Genomic DNA, 19840 nt, shown 5'->3' on the forward strand with positions numbered 1-19840 from the left:
AAGGCTTTCAACTGCATCTTTTATTGTTTAATAACATTTTAATCAATTATTGTAACTTATTGTCTGGGGCTACAATTGGCTACTTGACAGTTTTTTGTAAATAATGTCAATCGATCTTGATTTTCCTGAGGATCAAATATCTATATAGGACTCATGGCATTTAAGCAACACAAAGGTCAGAAATGAGAGTTAAAGTCTGACGCTCGCACTCGACGATTGAAACGCCTCTAACAAAATGAGAACATGATGTGGCGTCACATTACATAAGTATGTCGTAAATGTATGGAACACCAAGGAAATTGCCATTTTGACCCTGAAATATTGCGTTTATGTGTATAGTTGTTGTACAATTTATTTTTCAATAAAATGTAAGGAATCGAATGGTATCATTTTATTTTCTGTTTTTGTAAGTCAATTTTTTTTTTGAGATTTTGGAGCCTTTTTTTTATAATCTAATTTTTTTTAATTCAACTTTTTTGTAATGGATGGCTCATTTTATATCCATTTAACTATATTTTGTTTTAATATTCAACATGTGTCAAGTACCCAACTATTATCCTCTTCTCGAAACTATATTCATGATTCTTTGGTAAGTTATAAAAACCTAAATGAATAGTAACCAAGAATAAATATACTGCAAGAGATTAAATAAGTAAGTGATGGAAAGTGATCCCCAAATTAGGTTTATCAGTATCTAATTGACCTTGATGCATTGATAGCCTAGCGGTAACGTCATGCGAATTTCTATTTTCCAATTTTCCACGGGTTCAAACCCTGGCTCGTATCAATGAGTTTTTCAGAACTTATGTACGATATATCATTTGATATTTAGGTACCAATAGCTTTTCCTGAAACCGGACTAATCCCAATAAGGCCTAGTTTCCCCTCTGGGTTGGGAGGTCAGATGGCAGTCGCTTCCGTAAAATGTAGTGCAACCAGTTGGACACCAGGCCAGTCATGAGCCGTAGCTAAAAACCGGAACAACGCCAGGAAGATGAGTACTTAACTACCCAAAAATACCCAAAGGTTGTCTGGAAGAGATCGCTCTTAATTAAATTGGTTATGTTTATGTACATTTATTGTAAAATATGTGTGGTGTGCAAAAAAGAGTATTGTATTGTCACTGATCCCCGTATTTCAGAGAACGCTCCTCCGACGTATCCGGCGACTATCCTCCTCAGTTCACGATGCGGCTCCGTGACCGGCGCGTGCAGGCCACGTATCCGGTCCGTCTCACGTGTCAGATTGTCGGGTGTCCGACGCCGAGCGTTACCTGGTATAAGGACGGCGAGGAGGTGTATAAAGACAGTAAGTATCTCAGTTCACGATGTGGCTTGGTGACCTATCCGTGTAGGCCTAGCATCCAGTCCATCTCACGTGTCAGGTGGTCAGGTGTACGATGCCGAGCATCACCTGGTATAAGGACGGTTGTACCATACAAGGCACATAAATATGTGAAACGAAACGTTTTAGTTTAATATGGCAACCCCGCAGCTGCCCACCCAGCTCGGGCCTCTTTCTCGGTTTAAAAACTCGGTAACAACGGTGAGGAGGTGTATAAAGACAGTAAGTATTGGCTCCGCGACGGTCCGATACGCTTTGTATCCGGTCTGACTCACGTATCAGGTCCGACGGCGAGCATCACCTGGTATAAAGCTAGACGGCGATGAGGTGTATGAAGACAGTAGGTATTGGCTTCGTGACTGGTCAGGTACGCTTCGTATCCGGTCCGACTCACGTGTAAGGTTAAAATATTAAATATTATCCATTAATATGAGCTTTTATAAACAAAAGTTCATGATGCACATGTGTTCCGAATTCATTGTTCACAGATCGTAAATATACCTATTCAGTCACAGATATGCTGGCTTCGATTATAAAACTACATCTGATTACCTTTTAAACTGTATGGGTTAAGTGGCACGGCTTTAATATCAAATTCGTACCTAAGTGAAGTTGTCTATAAATCAGACACCTTACTGTCAATGATTTGTATTATCTACATTGTATGAAATGGTATAAATGCCATTAATATTAAGATCCCTTTAGTTCCTCAAATAACATCACAAAGTTCTTAATAAACTTTTCTCAACAGATCGCCATACACACTTCAAAGATGAGCTATTCCATACACTAGAAATCGCGCCGTGTACACTAGAGGACGGCGGCGTGTACTCGTGCACGGCACGGAACTCAAGTGGCGCGGTGTCGTGTCGGTGCAGTCTCGTGGTCGATAAGGGAATCCGCGCGTACGTGGCGCCCGAGCTGTGCTGCGGGTTGGAACCGCTTTATAGGCTCCGGGAAGGTAAATAAAAAAATAAATTAAATAAGGTTAATTAAGGCGCGTTCATACCAACGTGGAGGTTAAAAATCGTGGATTCAAATCTCGGTGGTGCTGTATACAGCAGAAAAAAACCGTTCTCGAATAAAATACAAAAATATCACTAAAAATAGTAAACATTCGGCTAGGGTCCTTATCATACACAGACAAGTTAATAATTTATTTCAAATAAAAAATATTGAATGTTTGTTTACATTTATTAGCTCATTACGTTACTTTAAGGTGCAGTGCGTTCAGCCAGAGGAGTTTATGAAAAATAATTTCTTTAATAACTTCATCGATCCTAAACCTTATTTGACAACTTTCGCTCGATAGAAAAAATCGCGACAAATTACTTCTAAAAATGCATAATTTTATTTTTGATCGAACTTATCAATTACTTTTCTTTTGTTAAAACTAATTAAAAATAACGATTCCAACATCCGCGATCCCGGGACGCACGGCCGTCCACTCAGTGCTCAGTAAGTTTCGTTCGGAGGACCTGAATTCATTGCAACTTAATTCTTAATCTTCTCAGGTGATGAACTCCGAATAACAGCCGTAGTAGAAGCGTACCCATCAGTCGGCGTGACCTGGTACCGCGACGGCATCCGTCTCCGTCCCTCCCGCCGGGCGGTCATGACGCTAGACAGAGATGGACAGATAGAGCTGGCTCTGGCGTCGGTAACGGCGCGGGACGCGGGTGTTTATACATGCACAGCGGCCAATGAGGTTGGGAGTGCATCCACATCGGGGAAGGTGAGTACACTCAAATAATATAAATAAATAAATATTATGAGGGCAATGTGGAGAAGACCGGCATATAAATTTTACTACAAGGCAGACCGTCACGGGATAAGGACTCTCGTATTTGTATAGACGTATTTCGCTCAGAGACCATCAAAAAGGAAGAAACTTCGCTCCTTCAGCTCTAAAGGCCTTTTTCAAGTGGAGTGTGTGTACAGACACAAGAGTTAACTCATTTTGCGCTAATGGCGACACGTTGTCGTTTTGCCTCTACGAAAGCATTTCCGCTACGACGTAGCGCTATAACCAGCCCGCGTAGCTACGTGCCTATCGTTCACGCTCCGTGGCGAACGAAACGCAACTGTCACTGTCGCACTAATATGGAAGAGTGATAGAGAGAGCTGACTACACTAAGCTACGGAGCTATTGGCTACGCGGCCTTATCGGTTACGACGTAGCGTTATGTCCGTAGCTCAGCGGTGAATGTGTTGAAAGCGACGAAAGAGCTTGTAGACGGTCTTACCTTATAAACGGTTTTCGCCACTACCTAAGACCTAAGGACAATTGTTCACAGATCGATCTAGTTTAGCCCCACATTAAGCTCAATAAGGCTTGTGTTGTGGGTACTAGACGACGATATGCATAGTTACCTAATATTATATCTACACCGTGTTTTTTTTTCCGTTAATTTCAAGGGTGCATTCCTGAGCTTACATTAAGTAACTTTCTTAAATAGACACACCTCTGCTCGGCCCAGAACCGTTCCGAGGAATCACAAAACGGGATGCATATTCTCTGCTTAACAACTTAGAAAAAACTACAGCAATCGATTGATGGAAGTTCGTCAAAGGACAAGTACATTCGAAAGCTCTAATCAAAGGTTTCAACAGCATAATTGCCAGGGAGCTTCTAGGGCTCAAAAGACATAAAACCTGCGCGGTGACCAGAATATTGACTGGACACTGTAAGTTGAACAAACACATGTTTCAAATTGGAAAGAAACAAGATGCGACATGCAGGTTCTGCCAGGAGAGGAGACTGCAATGCACATTCTCTGTTCCTATGCACCACTAATGTCAAAAAGAAGTACCCACTTAGGGCGGCACGTATTGCACCCCTATGACGTACAGTACATTACGGCCCAAAGAGTCTGGAATTTCCTGGATTCAACGGGCATTAGAAATTTACTTTAAAGGGCTGTCACAATAGATCACTGCTTGGTCGACGTGGCACTCAAAGGCCCACAAAACCCCAATATTCCCAATAATAATAATGAACTTAAATATTTTTCCTTTTATAAAGGTGGAGGTGATAGAGGGACCAGTGGTTGAGAAGAGGGCACCGCCGACACTAATTGGTCCTGACGTTCCGTAAGTACATTTATCAATTCTGAATTTCGCGAACGAAAGATCTCCTAGCGGTTAGAACGTGCGACTTTCAATCCGAAGATCACGGTTTCAAACCCCGGCTCGTACTAATGAGTTTTTCGGAACTTATGCACGATTTTTTTTGTTTCTTTCTTTTACTCCCTGCCAATTTCCACAGGGTGTATTCGCCAATGTCGATGTTGACTTTCACACGTGAGGAGAATATTTGGTATAATATTTTGAACTTGTTGGATGAGGTTATGGACAATATAGTTCGTGTCATCCACGATGCGCGGATTTGTCAAATCTATACTGTAATAACATGATAATAGGCGTCGTTGTGAATGAAATGATCTATCATTTGATATTTACCAGTCGCTTTTCGGTGAAGGAAGACGTGAAGGAAACCGGACTAATCCCAATAAGTATTAGTCTCCCCTCTGGGTTGAAAGGTTATATGGCAGTCGCTTTCGTATAAAGTAATAATAAATGTATTATTAAGAAAACATTTTTATGGCAGGTGCCCGGACGTCTTTGCAATAACCCAGTCTTATAGTCCACCCAAACTTCAATCCATAGACCGTTACACTGTTCACTTTTTCTGCGACCGGTTCATGGGTGTCTATTGTTGCGCCTGTAAACGGGTTCCAGCAGGCGTTCTACATGATATTAAAGCTCTCCAAGGGCTCTACGTGTTGGATCTATAACCCCACGCAAGCCTATCAAAAGACCGGGATTTATAGCCCCGTCAAATCCAAAGAAATACAAATAATAATTTACTAAGGGTCGGTCGCACCAAACAGTCTGTCAGACTGTCACCGTTAAAGCATTCGCTTAATTTTATTGTATGGGAAGTTTCATAGTAAAACTGCCGCGGAGTGCCGGGTGACGTTGATCAGTCTGTCAAGTGTAGATGGTGCAACTGGTTAATAGTGACTAAACGTAGGCCTCCTTATTGTACAGGTATTCCAAAGAACCCATGTTCATCCGAAAGCCGCGGTCCAGCGAGGCCTACGAGGGCGACACCGTCATCATAGAGTGCGAGGTCACGGGTGACCCCAAACCTGACGTCTACTGGTTACGAGACTTCCTCAAGGTACAGTTGGCAAAAGTTACCTTTTAACAGGAAAGAGGGCGGCCGTTTCTGCATACAAACTTGGTCCTAGCTGGATATGGACATTATGGAAAATATTTTTATATAATTTGATTGAATATTAACCATAGGTATGCCCCTACGACAGATTTTTTAGATTTATTGATTATAGTACAAATTAGGAGTGAAAAACATATTTCGTACAAATTTTTAAATGCTCCTATCTCTTAAAAAAACTAAAAATTTCAAAAAACTCAAACGTATGGGCATGGCTGTGTCAAAATATTTTCAATAATGTTAATTTCGGAAACAAGTTGCGCTGGCCTTAGCTTACTAATAATTACAAAATGTTTTGTGTATATCTGAACAGACGGAGTGTTTACCTTGTTTTGTTTAAGTGTATCGGCAGATTTTATTTTACTGTATGTTTAAATACCCTCTATATTTTTAGTTCTTTCGCTAATTTCATGCAAAATAAATGTATTTGTATAGCTTTAAGTTCTCATGTAAGTGAATTGTCAAATTCTTAGTGAGAAATAAAGAATCTTAAACCTAAAAAAAAAAAACCAGAGAGGAAAATGAGGACTACGGTTGTATGAAAAGTCGATTTTGCGCGATCCTCCACTTTCGTCTTAAAACAAAAATCTTTATATTTCTGAAACAGAACGAGATTAATTCAATTTCAAGTATTTTGTTAAAGTCAATACGGGTAAGTGTAGCTAGTCCACACATTGGGGCCTGATTACACATTGAGTTCGTACATTTGCCACTTCCGTTTAGTGACATGTACAGTCACGTCTGAAAATATCGATACGAAAAAAGTGCCACAGATATATATTATAAAGAGCGTATATATATTATATAGGTCACTAGATAAGTTTAGCAATAGATAAATATGAAACAAGGAATGGCCTATCACATATACTTTTAAAACTATATTTTCATAGACAATGTTTGGCGGGGAAAAAATACTTGCTTTTGAAAATTATACCCTAAAAATAGATTTAAGCTTTTAAAATGCTGGCGTGGGCTAAAGAAGATTTACGAATATTTTATACATTTTTATTTCATACAAATTTCAAATCTATTTCTAATGAGTAGGTTCATAAATTACAGTACTTACATGTTTTCCCGCCAAACATTGGCTATGGAAATAAAGTTTAAAAAAAGATATTTTTATTTTTAAATATGATAATAAATAATATTATACGACATTATTACACAAATTGACTAAGTCCCACAGTAAGCTCAATAAGGCTTATGTTGAGGGTACTTAGACAACGATACATATAATATATAAATATTTATAAATACTTAAATACATAGAAAACACCCATGACTCAGGAACAAATATCCATGCTCATCACACGAATAAATGCCCTTACCAGGATTTGAACCCGGGACCATCAGCTTGTAGGCAGGGTCACTACCCACTAGGCCAAACCAGTCATCAGAATGTGCTAGGCCACCTCTTTTTTCATATTTGTATATTGCAAAACGTCTAGATACGTTACGATACGATACGACCTATGCATGAACTCGCACTAAACACTAATCAATGTGTTTCCTTTTATAACTAAACGCAAGTATCAAGTAGTAAATGTACGAACTCCAATAAACACCAATGTGTAAACAAGCCCCAATGACCTTGTAACCACACTTAACCGTATTGACCTTATGTTATTGTTTGTTTCCTTATTATTAAACTTTTCGCACAATTTAAGTAGTATTTATTTACACCGTATAAAATTATGTTTTTGTTAGATTATACTTTACTAGATGTTGTTTTCATATTTGTACTTGACCTTTTTTTTAGATATATAATATATAGTTGTATATATTTAATCGGGGTTTTAATTATTTATCTTGAATTTAAACTCATTTTAAGTTAAAGAAAAATTGAAATATACTCATTATTATTTAGCACAGCTTAATCGCGTATTTTAAATTTACGCGATTAAATCCCGATTTGCTAAATAGCCCAAAGCCGTGATTTTTCGCTACCAACGTCTTCGCTCAGTATAAATTTATACTAAACATTCACTGATATTTCGCCCCTTTTCCAGCCCGATTACTACCGCGACGCCAGCCACTTCAAACGAGTAGGCGCCGGCCCAGAGTACAGATTCGAGATTCCTCACGCCAAACTCGACTACACTGGGGCCTACTCTGTCGTCGCTAGGAACGTCCATGGAGAAGCTAAGGCTATTATTTCTCTGCAAATCTTGGCTAAAGGTACTTATTCTTTAGATCCAAAAAGGCAGGACAGGCCTTTAGACGAGGCCGAAATACCTCACCTATCTTATAGTACCTGGTTGTCTACAATAAAATGAGTGCGGGCCTATTTTGTCATCCATTGTTGAAGGGCCATTATTTTTCTGCAAATATTGGCTAAATGTTTGTATTATTTAGCACCAAAGACTAGGAAAGGACATTTGGCGAGGCCAAAATACCGCACCTATCCGACTTGTAGCATCGGGGGTTGTCTACTACAAAATGAGTGGGGGCCGACTTTGTCTTCAATTGCTGAAGCTAAGGCTATTACTAGTGTATTCCTGCAGATTTTGGCAAAGGTATCGGTCATGGCGGAACATTTGACATGGCCGATATACCTCATCTATCTGGTTTTAAGTACCTGGTGGTTTACAAATAAATGCGTCAAAAGTACCTGCAGATTCGAGATACCACACGTTAACCTGATACTGGGGCCTAATCAATCGTCACTAGAACAACCCATCGGAAAGCTAAGGTTATTATTTCCATGCAAATCTTGGCGAAATGTATGCTTAGGTATTATATGGCGAGGGAAAAAATCTCTCTTCTCGGTCGATTTGTTACTGAACTTCCTGTTTTGAGCTTAAAATAATTTGGTTAAAGGTAACCGAACCTACCTTGGATTCGAATCGCAATAATTTGTTACGTCGTAGTAATTAAACAATTCAAGTACTCGTAGCTATGATTTAAGAATATTTAATTTGAATGCGTATTGACCTTTCTTTTATTAAGTTTTTAATTACCGTTATGTTTTCAGATCTCACGTCAGGGGATGATTCTCACAATATCAGATATGGGTGAGTGAAATCTAAACTAAATAATATTTTACCATGTATCAGAAAATATCTGATGAAATCCTATTAGGGGATTAAATTATGTTTCAGACTTAATATTTTGCTTTGTAATGTAAAAAAATATAGTTGAAAATTTTACACTTGAATCATAACTTAAAATATGTTTACCCCTTATAATTCATGCTAAATTGGTGCGAATTTATATATTAAAGAGACGTTTTAACCCTTCAATGGTCAAGAATAAGAAAACACACGATCGTCTCATCGTCTTTAGAAAGTCCTTTAAATTCTTCGTAATAAAAATACATAAAGATGATGTTATAAGGAGGTCATTTTTGCCAAATAATATCAATAAGTGTACCATATAAAGGGTTAAATAGTTAATTCTTCGTGTTTTAAGAACAACTGCTTAAAATTAATTATTTTCCAGGCGTGTAGATGTTATACCCCGCTTTGAGCGGAACCTTACCGATCTGTTGAGCTATGATGGTGACGCCGTTGAGTTCGAGTGCCGAGTCAGCGGGCATCCAGAGCCTGACATCCGATGGTACCACTACGCTGAGGTGAGTTACTCAACATCTGTTGAGCTATGATGGTGACGCTATTGAGTTCGTGTGTCAAATCAGCGGGCATCCAGAACCGAAAATCAGATAGTAACGCTGAGGTGAGCTACTCAACATCTGTTGAGCTTTGATGGTGACGCTGTTGAGTTCGAGTGCCGAGTCAGCGGGCATCAAGAGCCTGACATCCGATGGTACCACTACGCTGAGGGGAGTTACTCAACATCTGTTGAACTATGATGGTGACGCTATTGAGTTCGTGTGTCAAATCAGCGGGCATCCAGAACCGAAAATCAGATAGTAACGCTAAGGTGAGTTACTCAACATCTGTTGAGCTATGATGGTGACGCTGTTGAGTTCAGTGTCCAGAGCTTGACATGAGGCTCTAGCTGCCCACTAATTAAAACCGCAATACAAATGCAATTTAGATTTGTCCAAATAAAGGTCAAAATACATTAGCTAATTTATTTTTTGTAGCCGATCAAAACATTTAGTGACCACACACAACATTTCTTTAACAGCGGCATTTGTGTATTGCGTATTCAAAGCTGCGGGAGCGGTATATTTATGCATAAGGGATAACTGTCAGTGATAGATGTCAGTGGGGACTGTTTTTGAAGTCAATAATATACGAAGATTTTCGTCTATGTATATTCCGTTGTATATTTATAGCGAAGCCGCCAGGCTCAGTCGACGCAGCAGCTTTGTCGGGTTCTAGAGACAGGTTTAATGGACGTTTCCTTTGCATTAGTAAACTCAAAAACTTAACTTCATTTTCTTCTCGCACTCTCACTGAGCGGAAGCGTAATCGAGACGGATGTGCGTGCTCGGGACCGCGGATATCATGTTTATGAATTTTAATTTGTTGTAAGTTGAAAAAAGTAATCGCCGAGTTGCCCCAAAGATAAAATTGCGCATTTACAGTAGCTTTTTTCACATTTTTGCTTGTGCATAAATTAGTGCTGATAGCCCAGACGGTGCAAGTGTCAAGTAAATGTCATAATTACTTAGAAATTAGAATTTTAAAATAACCTATGCACCGTCTATGGGCTATCAAAATTGCTGCAAACTTATTTTGGTTTGACTCTATATACACGGTGGGGCCCGTAACTAAAGCAAAAAATTAAAATGTTTGTTTGACGACTTTGAAAAAAACTTGCGGTTTGAATTTTGTTACATTTTAAAGTTAATTCGAAGACGCAATGTACTATGAAATTGATTATGTCTGTAGAGTGACTAGACTGACAGGCGATGTCAATTAGACGGAGTTTTAAGTACATTGAAAATACTATTTACTTTGTTTGAAAAAGGAACAATCTAAAAACTTTATGATTTTAAAAAGTTGCTACACAAAAGTTGTCCAGTTTGAGGACTAGAATCTACGTTTTAATTTTTTGCTTTAGTTACAGGCCCCACCCTGTATATAGAAAACACCCATGACTTAATCTCTTAACCTTTCCGTTTAGCTAATTAAAATACGAATTGGATGTAATCCGTTGTTTGCAAATGTTTGTTTTAATTTTAATTAATGTCGTAGGTGCATAATCGGATCCGACGTAGTCGCGCCTTTGCCTAGATGACACATTCTCTTGAAGCGAACATATTAGTGAATAATGTATGTGTCATAATAAACTCATTTGCATACGCTCTATGGAAGCTAACAAAGGTTAGTTAAGGGAAACTGCCATCCAAGCTTATCATGGATATATTGGTTCCCTTCTAAGATATGGCATCCTCTTATGGGGTAACTGAAGTCATACAATGCAAGTACTGATAACCCAAAAACAATAAATAAATAAATTAATGTAAATATATGTAAATATTATGGGACATTTTTACACAAATTGACTAAGTACATCAGTAAGCTTAATAATAATAAGACTTGTGTTGTGGGTACGTAGACAATGATGAATATCATATATAAATACTTAAATACATAGAAAGCACCCTTGACTCTGGAACAAATATTCGTACTCATCACACAAATAAATGCCCTTACCAGGATTTGGACCCGGGACCATCGGCTTCATAGGCAGGATCACTACCAACTACCAGCTAGACAGGTCGTCAACAATACAATACAACAACGCATCTTGTTAGCAGTTCTTTAGAGATATAAAACTGTTGTCAGTTCCAGATATTAATAATACGTGTACATTTATTTATTACCATCTCTCCTATACAATTTGTTATAATGTTAAAATCTCATGTTACATTATTGTTTACCGAGGACCGTGCAACACCTATGTTGATCTCACCTTGTCAATTTAGTCTCACATTGTTTACCTGTAAAATGACCGCGTTGTTTATTTCGTGTCTGAGTTACATTATATTCTGAATTTCAATGACATTCTATGGGACCTAGACGTCGGCGTGGGTTTTAGGCTAATGGATTTTTTAATAATATTTTGCAAAGAAAGGGCTATTGTTGTGTTGTTCTTTGAAAGTTAAGAGGTTTTGTAGAGCCAGACAAGATTCTATCTGACCTGAGATAGTTTATTTGTTTGTCAAGTAGTTGACTTATTTTTCTTTTTCATATATATGACGACTCTTTTCTGATGACCGGTCTAGCCTATAGTTAGTTCTTTTAGAATTAGAAAAAAGGTAAACAATCTTGACATTGAAATCTTTATATTGAAATCGCTTTTTAAAAAATCAATAACTTTTACTTATGAAACCAAAGGTTGTAAATGATTGTATGTGATTTATAATTATTACATATTTGCCGTGTCTTATCAATTTTCATAAATGTTATTGAATAAAAAGACACGTCAAAATCGCTTAATAATCCCTTTCTTATGCTAAAAAAACTAAATATAGTGGGTAGTGACCCTGCCTATGAATCCGATGGCCCTGGCTTCGAATCCCGATAAGGGCATTTATTTGTGTGATGAGGAGGTTCCTGGGTCATGGATGTTTTCTATGTATTTAAGTATTTGTATATTATATATATCGTTGTCTGAGTACCTACAATACAAGCCTTCTTGAGCTTACCGTGGGACTTCGTCAATTTGTGTTAGAAGTAAAAATTGTACAAAAGGCGAACTTAATGCCAAGAGGCATTCTCTACCAGTTAACCCTCAGGCCAAACAGAGAACAAGCAGTAATAGGTGAACCGGCTGTAGTAGTTTCGCTACAAGCAGCTCATACACGGCAATAATATGCGTACGTTACGTATTCGCTACGTGCACGACTGTCACGCAACCTGGCATCCGCAAATCTAGGGGAATAAGTCAATTCACTACATCTTATAAAACTACTCCAAAACTAAAAACTATTAAACTAATTTTCATACAACTTTCATCTATCATTCTTGAGAAAGCTTAGGGTATATAACCTGTTTAGGTTGTTGTAAATTAGTTGAAATATGACGATGTTGTCGGAAAAAATCACGCTGGCTAGGAGCTTTAATCGAAAACGCTGTCTAATACGTTTGAGCTAGTTATAACAACACAATGCATGTTGGGGTTGTCTCTCTTTCATGGGTCTACAAAAAGTCTACAGTGTTGAAAATCTATCTTTTAAGGATAACTTACTATATCCATTCTTTACTTTTAGAAAAAGATCACATAGTATGTGGCATTTGCAAAGCTATTTACACGCATGCAGTATAAATAATTATCAAATTAAATACGTTAGTTATATTATACAGATTACACTGGTCCCTCACACCATACAATTTAAATGAATATTTCAGGAGTAATCGTAAATGTAAGTTCCATTTCGAGCCATATAACTTGTACGAAATGTTAAAGAGACGCTATCCTCGGTTAGTTCCAATTTTCAGCATCGCATGCGCTGCGATCGCTTTACTTACCGCCACCATGCACTTCGCACGTAGCTAAGAGTCAAATACTTAAGATGTCAGTACCGGTCATGTCAAAAACCAATTTCAAAACTTTAGTTTTTGGAATACTACGTATTCCTTCCTCCTTTTATTGATGCAACTGTTTTAATGTATTTAAAATATGCGCTTAGGCGCTAATAAGCGAATGCTGCAGGGATTATGGGGACCTTAGAGCCGGGTACGATGATCTTCAGTTTAGTTCACTTTAGCTAAGATTAGGTTTGATTTTATTTTGTGTTTTTTTTACATGAGGTCAATACGGGTAAGTGTGGCTGGGCTTCACATTGGGGCCTGTTTACACATTGATTAGGGTTTATTGTGAGTCTATATTTGCTACTTGCGTTTAGTGCAGGGGCGTATTTACCTTAGGGCCAAGGGGGCCACGGCTCAGGGCGGCAGGCTGCGAAGGGCGGCACAGGCTCCACATTTCCAGAAGACGCCGAAAAAAATGTATTTGTGTTATTATATGGGGCGGCCCAAGCCTAATTGCCCAGGGCGCCAAATATTAAAATAAGTATGGGATAAGTGACAAATTTTCGTTGCAAAAAACACTAATCACCTTACTTAATGAAGATTTTAATACAAGTGTTATGAAGTGAAAACTTCTTTAGCGGCGCTGTGCACTTTTTGTGATGGGGAAAAAATGTTAAACTCGCGACAGGTCACGTGATCGACAGATTCGTCAGATTGAAAAGCTTCATGATGGTTCTAGTAATGATGATGGTTTAAGATTCGTTGAAATTATGCATGGAAGTTGATTTTTCTGAGTGATAAACTTTTTAATGTAAAATGATTGTAATAGTTCTGAAGTGTTACATTTTTAATGTAATATAAATTGTCATGTTTGTGTACGATAGCGCCATAAATGAATATTGTATTTTACCACATAAATAATAGTACTTTTATACTGATAATTAAAGCAATTCGTGCAAAATTATTCCCTAACCATTCCAAAATATCAGAAATACACAACGTTAATATTAAATTTTTCACCTGCCGGTACTCCCGGAGTGCAACCCGTTGTTTTTTTTTATATTTTACAGATTCACCCATGTAGTTTTAGTCACTCGTGGACATGTTTCGGAGAGCCTATAATTCAATCTATAGAAAGAAGACTTTGCCTTACAAAAGGTGGAGATGAAAATGTTTTAAATTGTATTGGTAAAAATAGGCTAGTCATGAAAACTGTTACTTTTCGTCTTTGAGGGGTCTGAGCGTTACCCGCCATCTTCGATTGAAGGGCTCAAAATTTGTTATTTTTTTAAATAATACTTCTACAGATTTTTTTTATACTACGTCGGTGGCAAACAAGCATACGGCCCGCCTGATGGTAAGCAGTCTCCGTAGCCTATGTACGCCTGCAACTCCAGAGGAGTTACATGCGCGTTGCCGACCCTAAACCCCCCCCCCCCCCTCGTTGAGCTCTGGCAACCTTACTCACCGGCAGGAACACAACACTATGAGTAGGGTCTAGTGTTATTTGGCTGCGGTTTTCTGTAAGGTGGAGGTACTTCCCCAGTTGGGCTCTGGAATTACATCCACTGGCTGTGCCCTACCACACAAAGCGAGATGAAATTCACAATGCCCATACCTATCTTAACTTCTTCTTTCTTAGTTGACTTTATCACAAAATTTAAGACATTTTGAAACAAATATATTCAAGTATTTTTTTGCACGTCTTATAGGTAAAAAGTTACAAGAGAATAACATGTTATATTTACAAAAAAATCCTCTGTATTGTAAACATTGAATTTTAGAAAAAAATGTTCTAAGGAGCGGTATGGGCACTGTGAATGTCTTCTCGCTTTGTGTGGTAAGGCACAGCACATCTAGAGCAGAGCCCAACTGGAGAAGTAGGTACCTTACAGAAAACCGCATCCAAAGAACAGTAGACCCAACTCATAGTTGCCAGAGCTCAACAAGGGTGCGATGTGTTGGGGTCGGCAACGCGATGTAACGCAAAAAACACCTCTGAAGTTTCAGGCGGCAATAGGCTACGATGATTGCTTACCAAGCGGGCTGTATGTTTGTTTGTCACCTGCGTAGGATTTGGAAAAAAAAGAAAAAAGCTCTTTCCTTTGAAATCGTTTTGAGATTGCAGATAAGTTAATTACTTCATAAGTATTGCCATTCAGCGACGGAATGCTGCCAGCATCTTTGGCACAATGCAGCGGGGGTCTTATTTAGATATATTTTAATTTAGATTAGTTTTTAATTTTAATGAAATAAGCTATTTTATATGATTGTATATACCATTAATTTTACTTTAAAAATAAATATTATTTTCTATTACTTCATTACCAGTGCTTTCCGAAATATATTGAGCGTGTAATTAAAACATGTATGTCAAACCATTAAATCTAATAATACTGACGATCATTTAAATTCCATTGCCATGACTTCATATAAAAGTAATACCTATTTATAACAGCCGCGGTAATATATTCTGCGCATCACCGTAATATTATAGATTTTATGCAAATATCGAACAGGGACCGGAAAACCCGTTCATTTGCCTTACCCGTTCGGAATGGGTAACCCCTTCATACGATAAGCTAATCGTTTGGGTAACCCGTTCAACCGGTTACCCAACAATAATGATAACCCGTATTATTCAGATTAACCTAATCGTAACAAGTGGTTACCGCTTACAGGAGCTGATTCGGTTTGTGTTTTGCGTGTACTAACCGGTAACCTTTCGGTTTAGGGTAAGCCTTACCCCTCTCCCGCGCCTTTCCCCCGCCGCTGCGGCACCGCGGGAGAGATGGGCATTACGTAATTGATTCGATAGGTATATTGTAACTACCGACGTAAAAGTACTTTTCGTTAATGTTGACTTACTATATAGATGCTTATTTGTATCCGGTTTATAACAGGTTTTAGTAAGATGGCGGCCACACACTTTGTCATAAAAATCATCATTTTTAGGTTTTAGGGAGTTCCGATTTCGAAAATGATGACGATTTTGGAATTCAAGATGGCGGCCATGCAGTAAGTCATAAAAGTCGCCATGTAAATCGGTTTTTAGGTTTATGGGAGTGCAGATTTAGAAAAAGATGACCATGTTGGAGTCCAAGATGGTGACCATGTACTATGTCATAAAAATCGTCATGGATGTCGTTATATAGGTTTTAGGGAGTGCAGATTTCGAAAATCATGACTATTTTGGAATCCAAGATGGCGGCCATGCAATTTGTCATAAAAGTCGTAATGGATGGAGTCCAAGATGGTGACCATGTCATAAAAATCGTCATGGATGTCGTTTTATAGGTTTTAGGGAGTGCGGATTTCTAAAATCATGACTATTTTGGAATCCAAGATGGCGGCCATGCAATTTTTCATAAAAGTCGTCATGGATGTCGTTTTATACGTTTTAGGGAGTGCGGATTTCGAAAATGATGATCATTTTGGAGTCCAAGATGGCGGCCATGCAATTTGTCATAAAAGTCTTCATGGATGTCGTTTTATAGGTTTTAGGGAGTGCGGATTTCGAAAATGATGACCATTTTGGAGTCCAAGATGGCGGCCATGCAATTTGTCATAAAAGTCTTCATGGATGTCGTTTTATAGGTTTTAGGGAGTGCGGATTTCGAAAATCATGACTATTTTGGAATCCAAGATGGCGCCCATGCAATTTGTCATAAAAGTCGTCTTGGATGTCGTTTTATACGTTTTAGGGAGTGCAGATTTCGAAAATGATGACTATTTTGGAATCCAAGATGGCGGCCATGCAATTTGTCATAAAATTCTTCATGGATGTCGTTTTATGGGTTTTAGGGAGTGCGGATTTCGAAAGTCATGACTATTTTGGAATCCAAGATGGCGGCCATGCAATTTGTCATAAAAGTCGTCATGGATGTCGTTTTATTCGTTTTAGGGAGTGCAGATTTCGAAAAAGATGACCATTTTGGAGTCCAATATGGGGACCATGTACAATGTCATAAAAATCGTCATGGATGTCGTTATATAGGTTTTAGGGAGTGCAGATTTCGAAGATCATGACTATTTTGGAATCCAAGATGGCGGCCATGCTTTTTGTCATAAAAGTCGTCATGGATGGAGTCCAAGATGGTGACCATGTACTATGTCATAAAAATCGTCATGGATGTCGTTTTATAGGTTTTAGGGAGTGCGGATTTCGTAAATGATGACCATTTTGAAATCAAAGATGGCGGCCATACATATTGTCATAAAAGTCATCTTGGTAGTCGTTTTTTAGGTTTTAGGGAGTGCGGATTTCGAAAATCATGACTATTTTGGAATCCAAGATGGCGGCCATGCTTTTTGTCATAAAAGTCGTCATGGATATCGTTTTATAGGTTTTAGGGAGTGCGGATTTGGAAAATGATGACTATTTTGGAATCCAAGATGACGGCCACGTACTATTTAATAAAAGTCATCATGGATGTCGTTTTATAGGTTTTAGGGAGTGCGGATTTCGAAAATGATGACCATTTTGAAATCAAAGATGAAGGCCACATATTTTGTCATAAAAGTCATCATGGAAGTCGTTTTTTAGGTTTTAGGGAGTGCGGATTTCGAAAATCATGACTATTTTGGAATCCAAGATGGCGGCCATGCTTTTTGTCTTAAAAGTCGTCATGGATATCGTTTTATAGGTTTTAGGGAGTGCGGATTTCGAAAATGATGACTATTTTGGAAGCCAAGATGACGGCCACGTACTATTTAATAAAAGTCATCATGGATGTCGTTTTATAGGTTTTAGAGAGTGCGGATTTCGAAAAAGATGATCATTTTGGATTTCATGATGCCGACCATGAAATATGTCAGAAAATTAGTCATGGATGTCGTTGTATAGGTTTTACGGAGTGCGGATTTCGAAAATCATGACTATTTTGGAATCCAAGATGGCGACCATGCAATTTGTCATAAAAGTCGTCATGGATGTCGTTTTATTCGTTTTAGGGAGTGCAGATTTCGAAAAAGATGACCATTTTGGAGTCCAAGATGGGGACCATGTACAATGTCATAAAAAATCGTCATGGATGTCGTTATATAGGTTTTAGGGAGTGCAGATTTCGAAGATCATGACTATTTTGGAATCCAAGATGGCGGCCATGCTTTTTGTCATAAAAGTCGTCATGGATGGAGTCCAAGATGGTGACCATGTACTATGTCATAAAAATCGTCATGGATGTCGTTTTATAGGTTTTAGGGAGTGCGGATTTCGAAAATGATGACCATTTTGAAATCAAAGATGGCGGCCACACATATTGTCATAAAAGTCATCTTGGTAGTCGTTTTTTTAGGTTTTAGGGAGTGCGGATTTCGAAAATCATGACTATTTTGGAATCCAAGATGGCGGCCATGCTTTTTGTCATAAAAGTCGTCATGGATATCGTTTTATAGGTTTTAGGGAGTGCGGATTTGGAAAATGATGACTATTTTGGAATCCAAGATGACGGCCACGTACTATTTAATAAAAGTCATCATGGATGTCGTTTTATAGGTTTTAGGGAGTGCGGATTTCGAAAATGATGACCATTTTGAAATCAAAGATGAAGGCCACATATTTTGTCATAAAAGTCATCATGGAAGTCGTTTTTTAGGTTTTAGGGAGTGCGGATTTCGAAAATCATGACTATTTTGTAATCCAAGATGGCGGCCATGCTTTTTGTCTTAAAAGTCGTCATGGATATCGTTTTATAGGTTTTAGGGAGTGCGGATTTCGAAAATGATGACTATTTTGGAAGCCAAGATGACGGCCACGTACTATTTAATAAAAGTCATCATGGATGTCGTTTTATAGGTTTTAGAGAGTGCGGATTTCGAAAAAGATGATCATTTTGGATTTCATGATGCCGACCATGAAATATGTCAGAAAATTAGTCATGGATGTCGTTGTATAGGTTTTACGGAGTGCGGATTTCGAAAATCATGACTATTTTGGAATCCAAGATGGCGACCATGCAATTTGTCATAAAAGTCGTCATGGATGTCGTTTTGTAGGTTTTAGGGAGTGCGGATTTCGAAAGTCATGACTATTTTGGAATCCAAGATGGCGGCCATGCAACTTGTCATAAAAGTTGTCATGGATGTCGTTTTAAAGGTTTTAGGAAATGTGGTTTTCAAAAATGATGAACCTCAACCATGTGTATCGTAAAGAACTCGTCAAGACATTTAAAATGAGCCTAAACTCGATAGCATTACTAGTAGTTATCGATGAGTTGCACTGACACCTTCCGATTCCACCATCAGACCCTTGCCACCATGTGTATCGTAAAGAACTCGTCAAGACCTTTAAAATGAGCCCTAACTCGATAGCATTACTAGTAGTTATCGATGAGTTCCACTGACACCTTCCGATTCCACCATCAGACCCTCGCCACCATGTGTATCGTAAAGAACTCGTCAACATATTTAAAATGAGCCCAAACTCGATAGCATTACTAGTAGTTATCGATGAGTTCCATCGATACCTTCCCATTCCACCATCAGACCCTCTCCCCCATGTGTATCGTAAAGAACTCGTCAAGACCTTTAAAATGAGCCCTAACTCGATAGCATTACTAGTAGTTATCGATGAGTTCCATCGACACCTTCCGATTCCACCATCAGACCCTCTCCACCATGTGTATCGTAAAGAACTCGTCAAGACCTTTAAAATGAGCCCTAACTCGATAAAATTATTAGAAGCCATTGATGAGTTCCACTGACACAGGAGATGTGCACAGACAGCAAACGATAAAGAAAGTGACAATAATAGGAGTAATAGGTACTAAACAAAAATATACCATGAAATCAATGCAACGCCTTACCATATTAGGTAATTTGCCTTAAACCTTAGCATGTGTTTTGAAATCTACGATGTGCGCTA

The 19840-nt window shown here is 38.4% G+C and overlaps 1 protein-coding gene across 1 annotated transcript in view; it reads left to right on the plus strand.

Moving 5' to 3' along the window:
* Positions 1-19840, plus strand: part of LOC133526490 (titin homolog) — a 133290-nt gene that overhangs the window by 105250 nt on the left and 8200 nt on the right. The window contains 8 exon segments of the mRNA XM_061863146.1: positions 1142-1308; positions 2096-2305; positions 2859-3079; positions 4370-4437; positions 5398-5530; positions 7594-7762; positions 8559-8598; positions 9026-9158. Coding sequence (XP_061719130.1) covers positions 1142-1308; positions 2096-2305; positions 2859-3079; positions 4370-4437; positions 5398-5530; positions 7594-7762; positions 8559-8598; positions 9026-9158 — 1141 coding nt within the window.

This window comes from Cydia pomonella, chromosome 1 (genome assembly GCF_033807575.1).
Source record: "Cydia pomonella isolate Wapato2018A chromosome 1, ilCydPomo1, whole genome shotgun sequence".
NCBI lineage: Eukaryota > Metazoa > Arthropoda > Insecta > Lepidoptera > Tortricidae > Cydia > Cydia pomonella.